General features: G+C 45.9%; 1 protein-coding gene across 1 annotated transcript in view; it reads right to left on the reverse strand.

Annotated features, from left to right (window-relative positions):
- LOC149440271 (uncharacterized) overlaps nt 1-23043 on the reverse strand; it is a 75872-nt gene that overhangs the window by 46343 nt on the left and 6486 nt on the right. The window contains exons 2-4 of the mRNA XM_089658834.1: nt 14825-16146; nt 12622-12628; nt 12248-12471 (exon numbers count right to left, since the gene is read on the reverse strand). Of these exons, the coding sequence (XP_089514960.1) occupies nt 12248-12471; nt 12622-12628; nt 14825-16146 (1553 nt within the window). The remainder of the gene's footprint in view (nt 1-12247; nt 12472-12621; nt 12629-14824; nt 16147-23043) is intronic.

A 23043-nucleotide genomic window follows, 5' to 3' on the forward strand; every position in this document is an offset into this window, starting at 1 on the left:
GTTTTTGCAGATATATTAGAAGTTTAATGGAACTGTTTTAGTTTGCTGAAGGATGTATCAACAAAAGATAACACGACCCTGAAGCTTTCTTTGCCCGGCTATTTCTCAGAAAGCTAGCAAAAACAGTTTATACCAAGAAATGTATATGTCATGTTTCATGTAGTCAGCTCATGATGGAAACTTACAAGTTACAGTTTTAGAACTCGCTCCCCCCTCCCTTATTTTTTCTGTATCCTATATAATCTTAGTAATGTCTAATAAACTTTGAACATCTCTGAACATAAGCTGCCGTTATTTCCGTGGTAAATGGGTGTTCCCAGAATTCTGCTGATAAACCAGGAATCTCTCCACAGACCGGGGGTCTCTGAGGGGATAAGAAAATCATCCTTTCAGCTGGGGGCTCGTCCGGGATTACCACCCACCTCACTTGGTAAGTAAACCTTTTGTCTTTTTATGACTAAAAGCTCTTTCTTGCCCTGTGTTGAGGGAAGGTCTTGAACCATTCTGTATTGTCTATATAGACCCGTGATAACCTGTAGCTGCTTTTGGTAAGCAGACATAACTCTTTGGTAGAGTTACAATATAGTGCACTATAAAGAGAGTGTTTTTGGTAAAACAGATTGTTCTTTGGTAGAACATAAAATAAATTGTTCTTTGGTAGAACACACTGTCCTTTGGTAGAACAGTGAAGAGATAACTTTTGGGAAGTTATCAAAAGGTTAATAAGTCTGTGGAGCAGATTCTGGTTTGTCTGTCTTTTGCTTTTTCTTTCTGTTGCGTAGAAGTATAAGATAATTTGTTGTGTGGAACAAATGAAGATTATAAAGTAAGATAATCTTATCCACTGTCTAAATATGGGTCAAGGAGGTAGTTACCCACCAGGTCCCCCGGAAAAGGGAGAAAATTGTAAGGATTATGTTGCTAGAGTTTGTGGAACGGACTATTATTTAATAAATATCTGGGTGGATTGTATGGCAGGCTGGACAGAAGCTATGGGGAGTACAGACCCATTCCCAAGAAAGGGGGCAAATGATCCTTTTCATACAGACATGGTTAAGGGATTATGTTTGGGGGACAAACAAGCCTTTCCTTGGTATGAGGGGGACCCGCAATGGGACCAAGTTTATATGAAGAAAGGGGGAGAAAACTGGTTAAAATGATCACCGTATTGCGTTGATAATAGCAAGGGAAAGTTCAATTTGATTTTCTCTTTAAAACAAAAGAGAAAGTTGAAATTGGTTAAAAATATGCCAGGAAAAGCATCAATCTGAAAAGACATGCAGACCCAAGATTGGACTGAAAACAGTTCAGACACCAATCCCACCCCCTCCGTATAATATATATCCTTCATTAAGTGGTTTAAAAAATGCTGCTGATGATGATTTTTTGATCAGTTTGGGGATGACTACTCCCCAGCCTAATGCCCCTCCTGCCCCTGCCTCTGCAGCCCCTGCCCCTGTCCCTGTGCCACTTCCCATCCCGGATCTACAACCAATACAGCCAGCCCCTCCACTAGACCCAAACAGATTCTTAGTATAAAATCACCAGACAAAGAGGGTAGCCAGGTTCAAGGCATCCTTACGGAAAATAATGACGACAAAGGAGAGTTGGAATACGAAGAACAGGGACAGGTAAATATAATAAAATTACAGAAAAAGGATGGTCAATGGAGAAGAAGTGACACCAGTCATAGAAAGGGTAGAGATGTGGAGGAATTTAGAATGCAGATTAGATCCATGGATAAGAAACTAGAGGGAAAAAGAAAAGATGAGGGGGCCGTAGGAGGAAAGGAGTTGGCTATATTGACACTACCTTTTCTCACAGCAGGAGAACTAATTCTAAAAAAAACCCATAGAATTAGAAGATATTAATAAGATTGTTAAACATTGTCCCAAGCCTACAGTATCTCCTGGAGGTACACTTGCTTATGTAAAAAAGGCATGTTTGGGAAGAAATTACACGCAGGAAGATATGAGATTGATCATTGATGGTATTCTGGGAAATAATCCAGCTTGGGATTGGATAAATGTAAAAAGCATTAGTCACATAGAACCAAGTAATACACAGGCTACTGCCTATAAACTAAACACCACAGAAGGGAGAGAAACTATGTGGGGGGAGCTTGACACAGAACTAAAAAGGGTTTTCAAGAATAAGGCTTCCCTCCCTATTGCTACAGCATGTAAACAGAAGGCAGGAGGAACTGTATTAGAATTCTGGAAAAGGTTGAAGGATGTCTGGACACAAGAAGCAGGACTGGCTCTAACTGGAGAGTTAAGTCCATTGATGATTCAGACATAACAGGTCTTAAGCCAGAAGCAGGATTAGCCGTGAAGCAGCAGGTCTCTGACTGGGCAACTAAAACTGTTGTTGAGTTTCAGACCTCCCTTCATGAGAAGGAGGCAGCGGGATGTTTAGATATTGTAAGAAAAGAGAAGGTTAATAGTAGTCATTTCCAAAGTGACCCCCAACAGAGAAATCAAGGGCAAGGACAAAGAGGAAGAGGGTGGTATAGAGGCAGAGGAAAAGGAGGATTTGGCAGGGGAAGAAGTAACTCTGAACCCCACCAAATCCCCGGAAGAACTGGATGTTTTAACTGTGGAGGACAGGATCACTGGAGACATAACTGTCCGTATGAACCTTCCTCCTCCCAGGGACAGCCACAACAGCGCAAACAGAGATACCAACCACCTAATGCCACCACCACCCCCCAAACACCACAGGCACAGGCACAACCCCAAGATATTAAATATCCAATTCAGTGGGGGCCACAGCAGAACCAGAGACAATAGGGATGCCCGGAAGGTGGTGTCCCGGCATTTCCATTGGTTTCTTCATCATACAGGCAGCAGCCCCTCATTTCTTTACAAGTAGGGGGGCTGAAGTTCCATTTCTGATTGATTCTGGTGCCACATCCAGCAGCCTGAGTGAGGAATGTATCATGGGGAAACTACAAATGCTGAACCTTCTATGGGAATAAATGGGATACTAACAAAAACCCTCAAGACTCCCCCCTTGCCCGTTTCAGCCCTCACATGGGATGAGGCCATCACTTGTCACAGTTTCAGAATCATTCCAAATTGCCCTGTAAATTTGTTGGGAAGAGATCTTATGGGAATTTTAGGGATTTCTCTGAGAGTAACATCAGAAGGAGGTATTGTTGTCAGATCCTCCAAAGTACCCATTATACCCCCCTATTTCAATGATGAGAGTCATCCCTCACACATTACACCCCCTCCTGATACACTTCCAGTTTGGGCCACAAATTCTATGGATGTAGGATTAATTTCATGTACACCATACACAGTCACACTCAAGGAAGGGGCATTGCCCTACAAACAGAGGCAATACAAATTGACGCCAGAGAAGAAGGAAGGGATTGCTCCTCTAGTGGAAAGATTTTTAGAAACAGGTATTTTGGAAGAAACTGTTTCTCCTTACAACACACCTATCAATCATGTTAAGAAGCCGGATGGCTCTTACAGGTTTGTACAAGATCTGAGGGCCATAAATAATTTGGTGGTTCCATTAGCCCCAATAGTGCCTGATGTGCCATCACTCCTCACCTCCATTCCGTCCGATGCAGAATATTTTACAGTGATTGATTTAACAAATGCATTTTTTTTGGTTCCTCCAACCACCAGACGAGGGCGCTATTTGCATTTACGTTCCGTAACCGCCAGATGACCTGGTGTAGAATGCCCCAGGGCTATGTAGATTCGCCTGCAGTCTACTCACTTGCCCTCCAGACCACACTGAGGTCCTGGACCCCTCCCAATGGTTCGGTCCTCCTACAATATGTGGGACCTATTGATTTGTAGTCCAAGTCAGGCGGCCAGTCAGGAGGATAGTTGGTCTCTGTTAGAATGGTTGTCAGGGAATGGTCACAAAGCATCTAAAAAGAAACTGCAATGGTGCCAAAAACAGGTTGAATACCTTGGTGTTACTCTAAGTCATGGTGAGAGGAATGTCAGTCACAAAAGAGCTGCAGCTCTCGTGGGTCTGCCCCGCCCACAAACAAAAAAGGACATGCTAACTTTTCTTGGTATGATTGGTTACTGCCGCCAATGGATACCTGATTGTTCATTCTATGATCACACTCTGAGGTCTGCCACACTTTCAGAATCACCTGACATTCTCACATGGTCAAATGAAATGGTTGATGCCTTTGTGTACCTGAAGAATGCTATGGTAACGGCCCCTGGTCTTGGACTACCTGACTATAAGAAAATGTTTCATCTGTATGCGGGGGAAAATTGTACAACCATGGCGGGGGTCCTGGCTCAGGAACATGGAGGCAAGCTCCGCCCTGTAGATTTTTTTCCCAAAGTAGTGCCAACTCAGGTTCAGGGCATGCCTGCTTGTCTGAGAGCTGTTGCATCCTGCGCTATGGTGGTGGAGATGGCTATTTCTTTCACATTGGGACATGAAACTACCCTACACACCACACACCAAGTGTCCTTACTACTGAAAAACATACACACTCAACACATGTCAGCACAAAGGTTGAGCGGATATGAAGTGATTCTTCTATCTGATCCCAACTTGATTATTAAATATTCTTCAGCAAATTCAGGTCCTGCTCCAATTCTGAATGCCCTATTGGGGCTAAAGGGGGAACAGGATGAAGAGGCACCAGAACACAATTGTATAACCCACATACAGCAAGACACTTCCCCTAGGTCCGACATGTCAGCTGTGGCTCTTGATGGGGCCCCAGATGTGTTTGTAGATGGCTCATGCTCTAGGCCAAATGATAATACTTACCATGCAGGATATGCCATTGTGCAACTTCCTGACAAAATACTCGAGGCAAAGCCAATCCCATATCAGTCAGCCCAAGCAGCCGAACTGATTGCCCTTACAAGAGCATGTCAATTATTTGCAGGACAGGATGTCAACATTTACACAGACTCCAAGTACACCCATGGTGCTGTACACGATTTTGGGGTCATTTGGGAGAGAAGAGGATTCATTGCTGCTGATGGCAAAACCATATCTCACTCTTCCTTGATATCTGATCTACTCAAAGCCATACAGTTACCGAAAACATCAGCCATTCTTCATTGCAGGTCACATACAAATCGCAGAGATCATATTGCCAAAGGAAATGCATTAGCAGATAAGGTAGCAAAGGAAGCCGCATTACAACAGGTGGCCAGTGAACAGATGTCTATGCTCACTTCAGGCATCACAACCACCCCACATGACCAGATGTATGCAGATTTACAAACATTTGCTACAGAAGTCGATCTAGCAGACTGGAATGGTTCTGGAGCACAACTAGATCCAGCTTCTGGTCTAGTGTGCTTAGAGGGGAAACCATGCATTCCCATGTCAAGTGCCCCATTGTTCATTGCACAGTACCACGGTCTAGGACATAGAGGATGGAAAACAACATGTGAAACATTATTGCAGGATTTTTACATTACAGGCTTATCTAGGTTGGTGAAAGAATATGTTTCCAGGTGCATTACATGTATAAGGAACAATCCACAGAACCCAAAGGAATCACAACACCAGCATCTAGTGTACCCAACTACACCTTTCACCCATTTACAAATAGATTTTACCCACATGCCAAAAACAGGACAGAGGCAAGAGTTTTTGTTGGTAATGGTGGATATGTTCAGCAGATGGGTGGAAGCATTTGTCACTAATAAAGAAGATGCGCAGACTGTAGTCAGAATTCTTACACAGGAGATAATACCCAGATGGGGATGTCCGCTGCAGATAAATTCTGATAACGGACCAGCCTTTGTGGCCAAGGTATGCCAAGACCTGGTAAAAGTACTTAGATTGGAAATGTCATATTCCCTATCATCCTCAAAGTTGGGGTATAGTAGAAAGGATGAACAGGACAATTAGGGATAAGTTGAGGAAGGCCACTGGAGGAACCTATACCCACTGAAAGAAGATGTTACCTGCAATTCTAGCAGAGGTAAGAATGACACCTAATAAGACTACAGGGTTATCTCCTTTTGAAATATTAATGGGAAGACCGTTCCCCACTCCTTGGGCTAGACAGCCACTTATGTTAGAAAGAGGGGACCTTGACCTGGTACAACAAGAATATGTGAGAAAACGGATTCAGACTTTAGATCAGGTTGAAAGAAATGTTGCTCGCACCTCTCCTTTATCTTTTCAGGAACCAACACACCTTTTCCAAGTGGGAGATGTCGTAGTGGTCTGCCAACTCACTAAAGACAAGAAGCAAGGCTACCCCTTTGGACCACCTACTACGGTGATAGCGGTTACCAGAACAGCTGTTCTGGTGGAGAATTCCAAGTCCTGGATCCATGCTAGTCGAGTGAAGAAGGTGAACCAAACACCTGAGAAACACGAGATGGAAAAAGGAGGTGAAGTATGAGAGGAAAATCCTCAAAGAGAGGGTGAAGTAAGTGAAAAAGACCCTGAAGATGACTGTCAGGGATGCGGGTGTGACCAGAAGTATGTGGACTGACACAGGGAAACGCAGGCTTCAGATATAGTAAATAATATAATTTATTGAGACTAACAATACAAATATAAACACAGTGCACCAAACCCCAAGCTAACACAAATACATACAACAAGGTGAAACAAACCCAAACCTAAACTGATATAGATACACAGGTACATACACATATAGAGCACAACGTAGTCAGGAAGGCCGGGTTGATAACTATCGGGCAGGTAGGTACAGGAGGTCAGGCGGAGAGAATGGTCAGGGTCACAAGCCAGGGATCAAACAGGAGAAGTCAGCAGAGGTCAGAATCAGACAGGGTCGGCAACAAGTCAGGCAGAAACAGAAACAGGAATGCAGGTTACAAGATACAGGGGCCCATGGAAAAACACACAGCAAGGCAGAGACTGCAGGTCTGGCCATCCCTTAAATACACCACCTGCAATCAGCCCCAGGTGATGGCTAATTGCTGAAGTGAACCTCTGGTTGTTGAGAGCACCCGCTGGCCAGCCCTGGTACTGCAGCCCACAAGGCAGGTGAGTTCCACCACTATTGGCAAGTCCATTCCTGACAGTACCCCCTCCTCAAGGAGCGGCCTCAGGACGCTCCAAACAGTCCTAGCTGGGCAAAATGTTCCACCACCCGGGTCCAGTGACTGGCGGGATATCAAAGACTGGCACATCGGGCTGGGCACCGGACGGAGGCACTTCGGGCTGGACACCGGAAGGAGGCTCTTCGGGCTGGACACCGGACGGAGGCACTTCGGGCTGGACACCGGACGGAGGCACTTCGGGCTGGACACCGGACGGAGGCACTTCGGGCTGGACACCGGACGGAGGCACTTCGGGCTGGACACCGGACGGAGGCACGTCAGGCTGGACACAGGATCACCAGGCGGAGCAGCGGGCACCGGGCCACCAGGCGGAGCAGCGGGCACCGGGCCACCAGGCAGGGCAGCAGGCACCGGGCCACCAGGCAGAGCAGCAGGCACCGGGCCCCCAGGTCAGAGCGGCAGGCACCGGGCCCCCAGGTGGAGCGGCGGGCACCGGGCCCCCAGGCGGTACAGCGGGCATCAAGTCGTCTGGCAAGACTGCGGGCTCCGAGTCATCTGGCAAGACCGCGGGCACCGAGTCATCTGGCAAGACCGCGGGCTCCGAGTCAACTGGCGGAACAGCGGGCATCGAGTCGTCTGGCAAGACTGCGGGCATCGAGTTGTCTGGCAAGATTGCGCGCACCGAGTCATCTGGCAAGACTGCGGGCACCGAGTCGTCTGGCAAGACCGCGGGCTCTGAGTCAACTGGCGGAACAGCGGGCATCGAGTCGTCTGGCAAGACTGCGGGCACCGAGACGTCTGGCAAGACTGCGAGCATCGTGTCGTCTGGCAAGACTGCGGGCACCGATTCGTCTGGCAAGACTGCGGGCACCGAGTCGTCTGGCAAGACCGCGGGCTCCGAGTCAACTGGTGGAACAGCGGGCAACGAGTCATCTGGCAAGACTGCGGGCACCAAGTCGTCTGGCAAGACTGTGGGCACCGATTCATCTGGCAAGACTGCGGGCACCGAGTCAACTGCTGGAACAGCGGGCATCGAGTCGTCTGGCAAGACTGCGGGCACCGAGTTGTCTGGCAAGACTGCGGGCACCGAGTCGTCTGGCAAGACCGCGGGCTCCGAGTCAACTGGCGGAACAGCGGGCACCGAGTCGTCTGGCAAGACTGCGGGCACCGAGTCGTCTGGCAAGACTGCGGGCACCGAGTCGTCTGGCAAGACCGTGGGCACCGAGTCAACTGGCGGAACAGCGGGCACCGAGTCATCTGGCATAATAGGATCATCAGACTGGATCAGTTCATCAGGCTGGGTAGAGACATCAGGCTGGGTAGAGACATCAGGCTGGGTGGAGACATCAGGCTGGGTGGAGACATCAGGCTGAATTGTGGGTGCCGAGGCACCAGGCTGAACCATGGAAGGTGGGTTCTCAGACGGGAGGCTGACCGGTTTGGATACTGGCAGGATGGTACTGGTTGGAAAGAATTTTCGCTTTTTTCTGGTTTTAGTTACTGGAGCACTGTAAGTAAACGCAGGTCTGTAAATGAATGGAGCAGCTGAAGACAGAGAAGAGCTGGAGGATGGAACAGAGGAGGGAGCAGTTGCTACAGAGGACTTCTTTACAGGGTTAAAGAAAGGATAGGTGCAGCGAGTGGGAGCAGGGGACTGGTATGTGGTAGTTAGCAGAGTATACTGGGCCGTCACTGGGGGTGCTGTCGGGGATGCAGGAAGAGTGCCTTGAGCAGAGGAATGATGTTGCAAGCCGACTGAGGCTGGGTGCAACAAGTCTGACCATGTCTGCAGTATGGGTTGAACAAAGCTCCGCTTACACAAAGCCTGTCTGGTCAAAGACTGCACTGCGTTTATACAATCTCTTAGTACCTGTTGTGAACATGCAGAATAACGCTCCAAGAAGTAACCCACATCATCCTCTAATAACCACACCAGGGACTCTACCTGGTCTGCACTAAATGGCGGCACAAATTCATCCCCGCATTCGGGGGTACCAGATGAAACCAACTCAGCACAAACCTGAATCAATGGCTGCACCTCAGAGAACTCTGTGCCCTGATCTACTAGACAATGAGTGATCCGTATACACTCTAGTAGTTGATCCCGGGGATACTCCTTCAGAGTCTGATAAGCATAATCCCTGTCATCAAACACTAGCAGAGATAAATACACAACCTCATCCAGATCCATCCTTCCCAGCAACAATAAGCCAAGATGGCTTCCCTGTGCAGCCACTTCTGGTCAGGATTGACCTTGGTGTAATGTCAGGGATGCGGGTGTGACCAGAAGTGTGTGGACTGACACAGGGAAACGCAGGCTTCAGATATGGTATAAATAAGACAATTTATTAAGACTAACAATACAAACATAAACGCAGTGCACCAAACCCCAAGCTAACACAAATACATACAACAAGGTGAAACAAACCCAAACCTAAACTGATATAGATACACAGGTACATACACATATAGAGCACAATGTAGTCAGGCAGGCCGGGTCGATAACTATCGGGCAGGTAGGTACAGGAGGAGCAGGCGGAGAGAATGGTCAGGGTCACAAGCCAGGGATCAAACAGCAGAAGTCAGCAGAGGTCAGGATCAGACAGGGTTGGCAACAAGTCAGGCAGAATCAGGAACAGGAATGCAGGTAACAAGATACAGGGGCCCATGGAAAAACACACACCAAGGCACAGACTGCAGGTCTGGCCATCCCTTAAATACGCCACCTGCAATCAGCCCCAGGTGATGGCTAATTGCCAAAGTGAACCTCTGGTTGTTGAGAGCACCCGCTGGCCAGCCCTGGTACTGCAGCCCACAAGGCAGGTGAGTCCCACCACTATTGGCAAGTCCATTCCTGACAATGACATTCCTTACTGCCCCTCATGGTGCTTTGAAGATCTGGGTCCTATTGGGCACACTGACTGCTCTTTTTCCTGCCAGTATGGATCCTAACTAACTGTATTTATCACCCTGAGGACTTGGGCCTAATAAAAGGTATCTGTGGTCAAGGACTAGATTTAAATGAGACCCAGATAACCAAAAGTGAAAGAAAGTCAAAAAGAAGTTTTGAAGAGAACAATCCTTTTTCAGGAAAATGTTGATGCAGTTTAAATCTTATGCTAAGTCAGGTTCTGATAAATGTTGGATATGTAGTAAGTTACATCCGAGCACATAGGAAATTCCTCTTCTGGCCGCTCCAGTCAAAATATTTTTGTTAATAAAAGGGAATGTAAGTATTGGTTTGACCAATATTACTTCTAATGCCACCATATCTTTTCCAACTCTGGGAGTCACCCAACTCCCCGATTGGTGTTTTAGACTGGGGAATACTTCCCACAAGGGAAGGGGAATGTGCTCTCAGTCCATATTAAATATATCTGATCCTGGAAGGAGGGATGGAACTTCTTCTGTGAAACTCTGGCAAGTAAATGGTAGAGCCCTGAATGAAAGTTTAGAAGGGATACAAGATAATGTGGGGAAAACTATGTTTGGAAAACCTTTTTATTTCACACTTGTTGTCACCCCTGAATTTCACTCTGCAATACAAAAATTGCCAATTTCCTTGGGAAACAATACCTACGTTATATCTGTTGTGGTAAGATCTGTTACCCTTGGATACCGAGTAATGTCCAGGGCTGGTGCTATGTAGCCCAATTAATGCCAATTATGGCAGCTATAGACCAGAAGGAACACCAGGTAAAAGCCAGTACATACCCAAAACACCAACTAACTCTGAGACAGAGAAGGGAAACCAAACAAGAAAAGGTAGATGTATTCTCTACAGGCGATAAGGTTTGGTCATGGTTCCCTACCTACACGGGATGGGGAATAACACTCATGAACAAAATAAATAATTACACAAACATTATTGATGATATACTGGAGAGGAACTCTAAGGACATGGGGTTGATAAATACCGAGACCAGAGCTATTAGAGAACAGCTGGAGATGCCAGAATTAGCTATTGAAAGCAGGAGTGCTGCTCTGACAGGTCTGTGTGAGATGACAGAGGATTCTGAATGTTGTACTTGGATATATAATACCACAATGACTGTTCCAGATTATTATGAAATAATAAAGCAACACAGGGAACAGGTAGATGGTTTAATGGAAGAAGCTAGAGCTATAGGAAAAGATGGATGGACTCCTTTTGATTGGCTAGGATCAGGATTTGGTTCCGTCTTTTCATGGATGAAAGGTATCACTGTAAGAATAGTCATGATATTGCTTTTTGTTTTATTTTTATATCTATGTTTTAAATGCTATTATATTGCATTGCTAGAGCTACCAAGCCACAAAATACAAATGAAGGTTATCTGGCTATGTACAAAAAGATGAATGAGGTAAAGAATTGAGATCATGTTCATGATCTAAGAGGGGATTGAAAGGATCTAGAGAACCTCCATTGTGTTGATGTACGCCATTTTAAGTATTAAGTTAGGTTTTTGCAGATATATTAGAAGTTTAATGGAACTGTTTTAGTTTGCTGAAGGATGTATCAACAAAAGATAACATGACCCCGACAATGTCTTTGCCCGGCTATTTCTCAGAAAGCTAGGAAAAACAGTTTATACCAAGAAATGTATATGTCATGTTTCATGTAGTCAGCTCATGATGGAAACTTACAAGTTACAGTTTTAGAACTCGCTCCCCCCCTCCCTTATTATTTCTGTATCCTATATAATCTTAGTAATGTCTAATAAACTTTCAACATCTCAACAGTTTATAAGACTTTGAATTTTATAGTGAGTACTATTTTTTGAATCACAGAAAAAATCTGTGCGATCCACAAATTTACAGATCTGACATTTTCCACATCTATACATCCCTTTTGTACGTGACTTCAACCATGTTGTTTGTTTTAACGGTTGATAGTCGGAATGAATAAGGAGGTCACCAAGATTTGGTGCTCTTCTTGCTACCATTTGGGGGCGCTCACCTACAATTTTACTCAGTTTGGGGCATTGGGTTAGAATCTTACAGTGCTTTTCTAATATTTGTTTCACAGCCTGCCATTGAGCTCCAAATTGAGTTATCATTCTAACAGGTTGTTCACTTAGTTTAACCTTCTCTTCCTTTTTTGGGGACAATAGACTCTTACGGTCAGTTTGATATGCCCGTCTCCGAGCTTTTCTAATCTGAGAGTGAGAATATCCCCGTTCTCTAAACCTTTTATAAAGATCCTGCGCTTCCATCCTAAAGTCATTAATGTTCGAGCAGTTTCTCCAACATCTCAGGAACTGTCCTACCGGAATTCCTGTGATCAGTGAACGTGGATGATAACTTCTGGCCTCTAATAAGGTATTGGCTGCAGTTGGTTTTCTGAACGTTTTAGTAAGGAGCCTTTTGTCTTCAAGTCTAATTTCCAGGTCAAGAAAGGAGATACATCTTTCATCAAACACATATGTAAGTCCAATATTCAGGGAGTTTTGATTTAACTCCTCCATGAAAAGTTTTAATTCCTCCGATGTTCCTTTCCATATAAGGAAAATATCATCAATATACCTCAACCAAATCTGGGCATGTGCAAGAAACCCTGCTGACCTGAAGACAACCTGCTCCTCCCAAAAACCTAAATGCAGACAGGCATAGGCCGGGGCCCATGGTGCCCCCATACTTGTACCTCTAATCTGTTGATAAAAGGTATTGTTAAATTGGAAAAAATTATGTCGTAATGCAAAATCCAGTAACTCACTAATACATTTGTTTTGTCCCCCAAGAGTGGGGTATGTTTTATCAAGAAAGTAGTAAGTCGATCTCAAACCACATTCATGTGGGATTGATGTGTAAAGTGATTCTACATCTATTCCAACTAGAATAGAGTTTTCATTTATTATTAAATTTTCAATTTTAGCCAAAACATCTTTGGTATCTCTTACATAAGATAGATTAGGGACCATATCTTTGAGGAACAAATCAATGTATTTCCCTGTTTTATCTAAGGGACCATTAATGGCGGAAACAATAGGTCTACCCGGAGGATTTTCTTGATTCTTATGTATTTTAGGGATGATATAAAAGGTAGGATGATTAAATTCCTCAATTCTTAGATATTCAAACTCCTTTTTGGTAAGAAGACCCGGCTCTTTGCCCAATGTTAACATAGAGTTTAATTTTTTCACCACTACAGGGAAAGGATTAGTAGTTAATTTTCTATACGTAGATGAATCCCCCAATAGGCGCTTCACCTCTTTGACATAGTTTTGTTCATTTAAAATGACTACATTACCCCTCTTATCACTTCTCTTAATTACTATATTTTTGGTCTCTTTTAATTCTTTAAGGGCTTTTCTTTCCTTTTTTGTAAGATTGTCACCAATTGGCATTCTCCACTCAAGGTTTTTTAGATCATCAGCAACTAAATCTAGAAATGCCGATATTCTCATGTTGGAATGTATTTTTGGCATTTTAGTTGACCTAATATTTAGATCGACTTTTCTGATCACATCATTGTGATTATCCAATTCTTTGCAGCACATATATATCCAGACCGGTCTTGGTGTGATTTTAATGGTTTTAGGTCTGTGTGTATTGTCTCATACTGAGGTGATGGTAAACCAGGGCGATTGCCCAATTGTCAATCATTAATGTGCGATAAAGCATTATTTTTGGAAATTTTTCAGATATGTGACTGCCTAGTCCAGCCTTTCTCAGCCAGGGTTCCTCCAAAGGGTTCTAGGGCTTCCTTGTCACTTCATTGGGCTGTATATGGAAGTGTCACCGACCAGCCATTTCTGGATACACAGCTTTGTCATCATTGCACACACACCATTTTTTTCTGTTCCAATACATTTTTTATTATAATTTCACTTTTAACAAGATTGCAGAAAAAAAATCAGTAAATGGTAAAAGAAGGAATATGATTGGTCAGGAAGATCCCTTGTCTGGAATGTGGGGGCGGAGTCATTATTATTGGTGTACAATACAATACACAACGTGTTCCATTATTATAACAAAGTATTGTAGAAAAGATCCCAACATGTGACATGGCTGAATGAATGGTGGTCATATTAGTTCATCTATTCTCTAAGTGGGGCGGTATCTATTGGGCCAATCCCTTTTACAAACCACACATAATATCGCCCTTCAAAGTGAAAACAGAAACGATTTGCACAAAATCAAAGATAAGAAATATTTTTCAGTGGATCCCCTCTACCCAGACCCCATATGTAGACATAGAACAACAAGCGGTGTTCCCTCTCGTGCCGCACTCCTCCAACCACCCAAACCCACACAGAAGCCAAGGGAAATAATGAGAGGAAAGTTCCCCCCTAGTTTGGGGCGGAGTTCTCCTTCCCTCCTGTTGGGGGATAGGAGAAGGATGGACTGAAGACAGAGAGACGCTTCGGGGTCACCACTGTTCTGTAGAGCCTTGAAATGAAGGACATCAACTTCAGAAGTTCTTGTTGTCTGTGTAAAGTTCCCCGATAACGAGATCTGGGCTCTCCCGGCTTCTAGCTCTGTAACCCGCTATATCATTATCAGGAAACGCAACTCCGACACCCAAGAAGGGCTGAAGTTGTGTCCTTCATTTCCAGGATCTACTGACCACTCTGCACCCCGACATTTACTGCACATCATCCATTTCTTTGGGGGCCTCTCATCTCCTTATCAACTGTTTCTTCCATGATGAAGATCAGCCATGGAGTATATCTGAAGTGTATATCAGGGTGTGCTTCTTCCCCACATGAGAGCTGGGATGTCCAGCAACATTCATCTAGAAGACGTTTCCCGCACTCAAGGCACTAATACACCTCCAGGGTTGTGTGGGACCCCTGATGTACAGGAAGGCAGGACTTCAGTGAGGAACATTTCCCTCACTCAGGACAGGAAAGTGGCTTCTCCCCCGTGTGAGACCTCTGATGTTTGGAAAGATGGGACTTCTGTGAAAAACATTTTCCACACTCAGGACAGGAATACGGCTTCTCCCCCGTGTGAGATCTCTGATGTGTGTGAAGATTGGTCTTGTATGAAAAACACTTCCCGCACTCAGAACAGGAATACAACTTCTCCCCTGTGTGACATCTCTGATGTTTGTGAAGACTAGACATGTCTATAAAAGATTTCCTGCACTCTGTACAAGAATATGGCTTCTCCCCCGTATGAGATCTCTGATGTGTGTAAAGATTGGACTTCTGTGAAAAACATTTCCCGCACTCTGGACAGGAATACGGCTTCTCCCCTGTGTGAGATCTCTGATGTGTGTAAAGACTGGACTTCACTGAAAAACATTTCCCACACTCTGGACAGGAATACGGCTTCTTCCCTGTGTGAGATCTCTGATGTGTATAAAGATTGGACTTCCATGAAAAACATTTCCCGCACTCAGAACAGGAATATAGCTTTGTCCCCATGTGAGATTTCTGATGTGTGTAAAGATTGGTCTTCTTTGAAAAACATTTCCCACACACAGGACAGGAATATGGCTTCTCCCCCGTGTGAGATCGCTGATGTGTGTAAAGACTAGACTTCACTGAAAAACATTTCCCGCACTCAGGACAGGAATACGGCTTCTCCCCCGTGTGAGATCTCTGATGTGTGTAAAGATGGGATATCTGTGTAAAACATTTCCCACACACAGGACAGGAATATGGCTTCTCCCCCGTGTGATATCTCTGATGTTTGTGAAGACTGGACTTCTGTGAAAAACATTTCCCGCACTCTGGACAGGAATACAGCTTCTCCCCCGTGTGAGATCTCTGATGTGTGTAAAGATTGGACATCTGTGAAAAACATTTCCCACACTCAGGACAGGAATATGGCTTCTCCCCTGTGTGAGATCTCTTATGTGTGTTAAGATTGTACTTGCATGAAAAACATTTCCCGCACTCAGGACAGGAATACGGCTTCTCCCCTGTGTGAGATCTTTTACGCACATTAAGATGGGATTTACAGTGAAAACCCTTCCCATACTCAGTACAGGAGAAGCTCTTCCCCGTTGGAAGGCCGGCCCGGTCCAGGACAGTCTGAGGTTCCTCAGGATACGAGGAATCCGATGGTCCATCTACACTGGGTGGTGCCGGATGGACATTGGAGGGAGCTGGGTTTTCTCCTGGACTATACTGTGTGATGTCCTCATCTTCTACTTTCCAGTCTGGAGACAAAGTGAGACAATCCTCTGAGGTTTTCCTCATCTCCCGGCCATGGACTAAAATACAAAGACAAAGAGGATTACTAGACAGGAGCTGATTGGTTCTCCCAAGGCAGGACTCCGCCCACATCAGGCAGCTTGGTCTCTGAGGAGCTTACAATTCCACCCTCAAGGGAACTAGGAAATGGCTCCTCTGATCTCCTACCAGGTCATTTCTTTATTCATGGACCTTAGTCAGAGAGTGAGGAAACAACCAGAACTGTCTTTTATAGGAGGGACAGTGATGAGGGGATTATAGGACGAGGGTCCCCACCCGCTCTATCACTCATCGCCATCTTCCCAACACAAGAAGTACTGCACTTCCTTATTTAGTCCATGATTTAGTCATGAAGAACAGCGGGGCTGAGCCCCACCAGAGGTCAGAGAGTGAGGATGGGGGGAGAACAACCAAGATGAAGACTGGACTGATCCTGAAGACCACCATCATTGGGGTATTGACTCCTCCCTCATTATCACTTTCTGTTTAAGGGTCCAAAGTTGGAGGATGTTATCACATTATTATCACCATGTAAAAGTCTGTGCTCCAATCACATCATCCGATCTAAAATGTCCAGCTGGGAGGAAATGGGGGGTAACAAAAGAGAATCCATATTATGTGTATATATAGCAGTGGGGGGAGGGGGAGAGCAGAAGTCAGGAGTATGTAATGTACAACATAGAGTATATAGTGCAGGGGTCAGGAGGATGTAATGTACAACATAGAGTATATAGTGCAGGGGTCAGGAGTATGTAATGTACAACATGGAGTATATAGTGCAGGGGTCAGGAGTATGTAATGTACAACATAGAGTATATAGTGCAGGGGTCAGGAGTATGGAATGTACAACATAGAGTATATAGTGCAGGGGTCAGGAGTATGTAATGTACAACAGAGTATATAGTGCAGGGGTCAGGAGTATGTAATGTACAACATAGAGTATATAGTGCAGGGGTCAGGAGTATGTAATGTACAACAGAGTATATAGTGCAGGGGTCAGGAGTATGTAATGTACAACATAGAGTATATAGTGCAGGGGTCAGGAGTATGTAATGTACAACAGAGTATATAGTGCAGGGGTCAGGAGTATGTAATGTACAACATAGAGTATATAGTGCTGGGGTCAGGAGTATGTAATGTACAACATGGAGTATATAGTGCAGGGGTCAGGAGTATGTAATGTACAACATAGAGTATATAGTGCAGGGGTCAGGAGTACGTAATGTACAACACAGAGTATATAGTGCAGGAGTCAGGAGTATGTAATGTACAACATAGAGTATATAGTGCAGGGGTCAGGAGTATGTAATGTACAACATAGAGTATATAGTGCAGGGGTCAGGAGTATGTAATGTACAACACATAGTATATAGTGCAGGGGTCAGGAGTATGGAATGGACAATATAAATTATATAGTGTAATGGTCAGGCTTCATAATATTGGCATTCAGTAATCAATTGTAATCTAAAATGTTTACTGTAGACAAGTTGCAGAGATCCCACACCGCTGCCTCCCATCTCCTGAGACTGCACTCAGTGACTTGGGTCTGAGACACTACAGACATATCCCTCCACCCGGCACAGGTGACAAATACTGGGAGAATTGCTATGTCACCACCATGAGGAATAAGATCAAAAGAACATGTCCAGGTGTCTAGGTCTAGTAACACTTATGGTGAACATCAACATTTTGCTGCCAGCTGATCCCCAGAACCTCCATAAATCCAGTCTAGATACATAAATTGTGTCTGCAGCACAGAGAAGGAAGATTATCCGAGAGAAATCCAGGAATACAGGACGGGGAACACAGCTCAGGAAAGTGACCAGGGGATTACAGGCTGATATCACCCAGTCCCCGCCCTACTCTGGACCAATCAGTGAGCAGTATGGGTGGAGGAATGGATTTAGTGTTCATGACCCACCTGTGCTGATCTCTGTAGGAGTGTCCTCCTCTATAAATGTCCCCGTTATTCCATCCTCCTCCATAGACTGCTGATCATCCCTCACATACGCCTCTTCTTCTTCTGCTTTCACCTCAAATTCTATATCGATTGGATCTCCACTCTAAATCAAGGAAATGAGAGAAAATATCATCTGTAAAATATAAGATTTATGATTGTGACATCACACACAAAATCCACACATTGTCTCCCTTCACAGAAGCAGATCACATGTGATATGTGGGTACATTTCCCCTAAATACCGCATGCCATCCTGAAACTGTCCATTTCCTATCCCGTGTTGCGGTATTGACCACAAACACTGAACACGCTCAGTAAATACCGCATGAACAGGCGTTACATTCACAGAAGGAAATAAAGAATGAAATGCATGCGGTCATTAATTAGTGGTGGAGACATGCGGCATTCAGGAAATGTGTACTGCTTGGTAAAGAGTGGGCGGCCGCTGGCATTATTATTATTATTATACAGTATTTATAAAGCGCCAATAGTTCACTCAGCGCTGTACATTACAAAGGGGGACAGAACATGTGACAGAACAATACCAATACAATGCAAAACATGAGGGGATCGAGGGCACTGCTCTTTCGAGCTTACAATCTAGGAGGGAGGGGATGGTGGTACAGGAGGAGATAGCTGTGGGGGATGGAGTGGTAGGAAGAGTGGAGGAGGTCGGCAAGTTAGCAGGGGGTGGGGTAGGCTTCCCTGAAGAGGTGGGTTTTCAGGGTGCGCTTAAAGGAGAGGAGAGTAGGTGATAATCTGATGGGTTGGGGCAGGGAGTTCCAGAGGATGGGTGACACCCTGGAGAAGTCCTGGAGGCAGGCATGGGAGGAGGAGACCAGGGAACTAGAGAGAAGGAGGTCTTGTGAGGAGCAGAATGTGCGTGTTGGGCGGTACTTGGATATTAGGTCAGTGATGTAGTTCGGGGCAGTATGGTGGACAGCTTTGTACGTCAGTGTTAGGATTTTGAATTTGATCCGTTGCGCAAATGGAGGCCAGTGGAGGGCTTGGCAGAGGGGGGTGGCGGAGATGGAGCGGTTGGAAAGGTGAATGAGTCTGGCAGCCGTATTGAGGATGGACTGAAGCGGGGATAGCCAGCGGCGAGGCAGGCCAGTGAGGAGGGAGTTGCAGTAGTCAAGTCGTGATATGATGAGGGAGTGGATGAGCTGTTTAGTGGTTTCTGGGGTTAGGAACGTGCGGATTTTGGCGATGTTGCGGAGGTGGAGTCTGCATGACCTTGTTAAAGATTGGACTTGGGGCTGGAAGGATAGGTTGGAGTCCAGAATGACACCAAGTACTCTGGCCTGCAGGGCGGGTTTGATGGTGGCGTTGTTGGACATGATGGTGAAGTCGATGGGGGGTGGTGTCCGGGCTGGGGGGGAAGACAAGAAACTCGGTTTTGGAGAGGTTCAGTTTAAGGAAGTGGAGCGACATCCAGTCTGATATGTCGCTCAGTAGGTGTGTGATTCGGGCGTAGACTGAGGGGGTGAGGTGGGGGGTTGAGAGATAGATTTGTGTCGTCGGCATAGAGGTGGTAGTTGAAGCCGTGAGAGTGTATGAGTTGGCCAAGGGAGGAGGTGTAGATGGAGAAGAGAAGGGGCCTGAGGACAGAGCCTTGAGGGACCCCAACAGAGAGGGGGAGTGAGGGGGAGGTGGTAGCATTATAGGAAACGCTGAAAGAGCGTTGTGACAGGTAGGATGAGAGCCAGGAGAGAGCAGAATCTCTGAGGCCGAGAGAGGGTAGTTTTTTGAGGAGGAGGGGGTGGTCGACTGTGTCGAAGGCTGCGGAGAGGTCAAGGAGTAGGAGCACTGAATAGTGGCCATTAGCTTTGGCGGTTAGCAGGTCGTTGGAGAGTTTGCGTAAGGCGGTTTCGGTGGAGTGTAGGGGATGGAAGCCGGACTGTAGGGGATCGAGGAGGCATCCTTAACAATCAGTAAACAACATGGTTGTTAGGGAGCGAGCAGCCGCCGCCACGTCCTAACCAATAAATCTTAAAAAAATAATTACCGGCAATTAAATATTAAGAAAATGGCGTGGAGTCCCCCCTCGGGTCTGGTATGGATTTTGAGGGGGACCCCTTGCCAAAATTAAAGAAATACATATCAGACCCCTATCTGAGCATGCTGCCTGGAAGGTCAGGAAAAGGGGGGATGAGCAAGTGACCCCCCCTCCTGAAACATACCAGGCCACGTGCCCTTAACATGGAGTGGATGTTCTGGGGCAGGGGGGGCTTTGCTCCCCCAGAGCACCTTGTCCATGTTGATAGGGACAAGGGACTCTTCCCCAGAACCCAGGCTAGTGGCTGTGGGGGTTTGCAGGCAGGAGACTTAAGAAATTTAACAAAGGGGCCCTCAGATCCCTCACCCCATGTGAATGAGTATGGGGTACATGGTACCCCTAATTATTCACCCCAAAAAATATAAGACAGTTTTTGACAAATCCTTTTTTAAAAAAACAAAAATAAAGCAAAATGTCCCCCCGGTGTAGATCCATCATCAATCACGATGCTCGCTGTCACCGCTGACTCAGAAAGAAAAGCTCCGCTCCCAATGAAGACTCCCCTCTGTCTGACAGCTCTGCTGCCTCCTGCCACTAAATATACTAAGGGGCGGTGCCACTCGGTGACGTCACTGACTGGGGCATGTTGTATTGGTGATGTCACTGACCGGGGCATGTTGTATTGGTGACGTCACAAGAGGGCAAGGCCACCCAGTGATGTCACAGGGTGGTAGAACTCCTTAGTTTTTTCACACGTGGGAGGCGACGGAGCTGTCAGACAGCAGGAGGAGAGCATTGTTTTTTCTTCGAGTCAGCGATGACAGCGAGTATTGTGATTGGATCATCGATGGATCTACATCAGGAGGATGTTTTTCTTTATTTTTGTTTTGTCAAAAATTTATTCCAGTGCTTTTTTTACCCTTTTTTGGTGAATGAATAGGGGTACTATGTACTCTATTCACCCCCCATTGTGGGGGGCCGGGATCTGGGGGCCTCCATGTTAAAGGTGGCTTCCAGATTCCAATAAGCCCCCCACGCACAGTGCCCAGGGATGTGGGGAAGGGACCCTTTTCCCCATCGACATGGAGACAAGGTGCTTTTGAGGGGTGGCAGAGTGCCCCTGCCCTGAAGCACCCACCTCATGTTGAGGATATGTGGCCTACTATGGTTCAGGAGGAAGGTGGGCACTCACTAAGGGTCTGGTATTGATTTTGAAGGGGAACCCACAACATTTTTTTACTATTTTGGCATCGGGGTTTCACTCAAAACCCATACCAGACCTGTCACAGCTGTCAGCGGGGAACTTGGTGGCCATCCGCTCCTTGTTTACTGGTTGTTGGGGACACTGGCGGCTGCCCTCTCCTTAACAACAAGCTATTTACAAGTGTTGCTATGGACACCAGTGGTAAATTACTCGCAGGCTTCACTACTAAAAATCAGAATGCAGCATCTTACTACATACTGGGATACGGGAAGATACAGCTTTGTGATTGGAGCCCATAGTCTCTACAAGTCCATGTTCTAGATTCTCCATCCCACCAACCTTGTAATAGTGAGGGATGGTGTGACCTTCCTGTGTGGAATCCCGGGAATACAGAGGACGGGGACATCTCTCTGGTGGGTTCCTGGTATTAGGTGGCTCCATCATATCCTTGTGTCCTTCTGAAAACTCCTCCATCACTCCATACTCCTCATCCTCCTCTTTATACTCTTCTTTAACATCAATATTATCATCCCCGAGGATTCCACTCTGAAAGATATAATAAAACATTCATTGTAACAAACATGCTGTGTATAAATCACAACTACCAATAATTGTCATCATCTACCTGATGATGGTGAGGGATGGTGTGACCTTCCTGTGTGGAATCCCGGGAATACAGAGGACGGGGACATCTCTCTGGTGGGTTCCCATGACTGGATCCATCTGTAGGAAACACACACACTGACTGAATCCATTGTTTCTATGTGTTTATCAGATGATGGGGGATCTAGGTGGATCCTCCGTACTGCTCTCTCCTTTACAATAAAGTCTCCTCTTACCCGGTGATGTGAGGGGCGGCTGATTGTCCATCATGACGTCCTTGTAGAGATCCTTGTGTCCTTCTAAATACTCCCACTCCTCCATGGAGAAATAGACAGTGACACCCTGACACCTTATAGGAACCTGACACACACAATGATACAGTCACCATCCAGACACATCCCTTGTCTGTTACTGGAGAATGTCCCAGAATTCCCGGCACCGCTCACCTCTCCTGTCAGCAGCTCAGTGATCTCTCTGGTGACTTCTAGAATCTTCTTCTTCTTTCTCTCTTCTATCAGGGAGGGAGGTGGAGGCAATGTGATGTCATATGATCTCCAGACTTCACAGGAGGAAAACTCTACATCTGAACACAAATAGTCACATCAAATGATATTCCCAGAATCCTCCTCACCTCTCCATTCAGGTCTCCATTTTATTAAAGCCCCACTTCAGGCTGAGGTATAATTCCCCCCCACAGGACCCCCACACTACGCAGGGTATAGGCTTGTTGCAGCATTCTGATGTCATTACATACAACGCAGGACCAACAGTCCCACTTTACATGTGAGGATACCAAGGGGCCCCACATCCTAAGAGCATCAGAAAAATGTCAGATGGAGGGACATTGGGAGGAGGAGCTGTGAGGTCAGTGTGATGTCATAGGATTCTCTGACTCTGAATGGAGGGACTTTGGGAGGAGGAGCTGTAAGGTCAGTGTGATGTCATAGGATTCTCTGACTCTGGATGGAGGGACATTGGGGGAGGAGCTGTGAGGTCAGTGTGATGTCAAAGGATTCTCTGACTCTGGATGGAGGGATTTTGGGAGGAGGAGCTGTGAGGTCAGTGTGATGTCATAGGATTCTCTGACTTCCATCATGAAGGAGATGAGGGGGAGGGGAGGAAGTCACTGAAGGTGACCATAGATCCATGGA

This window comes from Staurois parvus, unplaced genomic scaffold, assembly GCF_062004578.1.
Source record: "Staurois parvus isolate SC_StPar_1 unplaced genomic scaffold, SC_StPar_1.0 ptg001098l, whole genome shotgun sequence".
NCBI classification, from domain to species: domain Eukaryota; kingdom Metazoa; phylum Chordata; class Amphibia; order Anura; family Ranidae; genus Staurois; species Staurois parvus.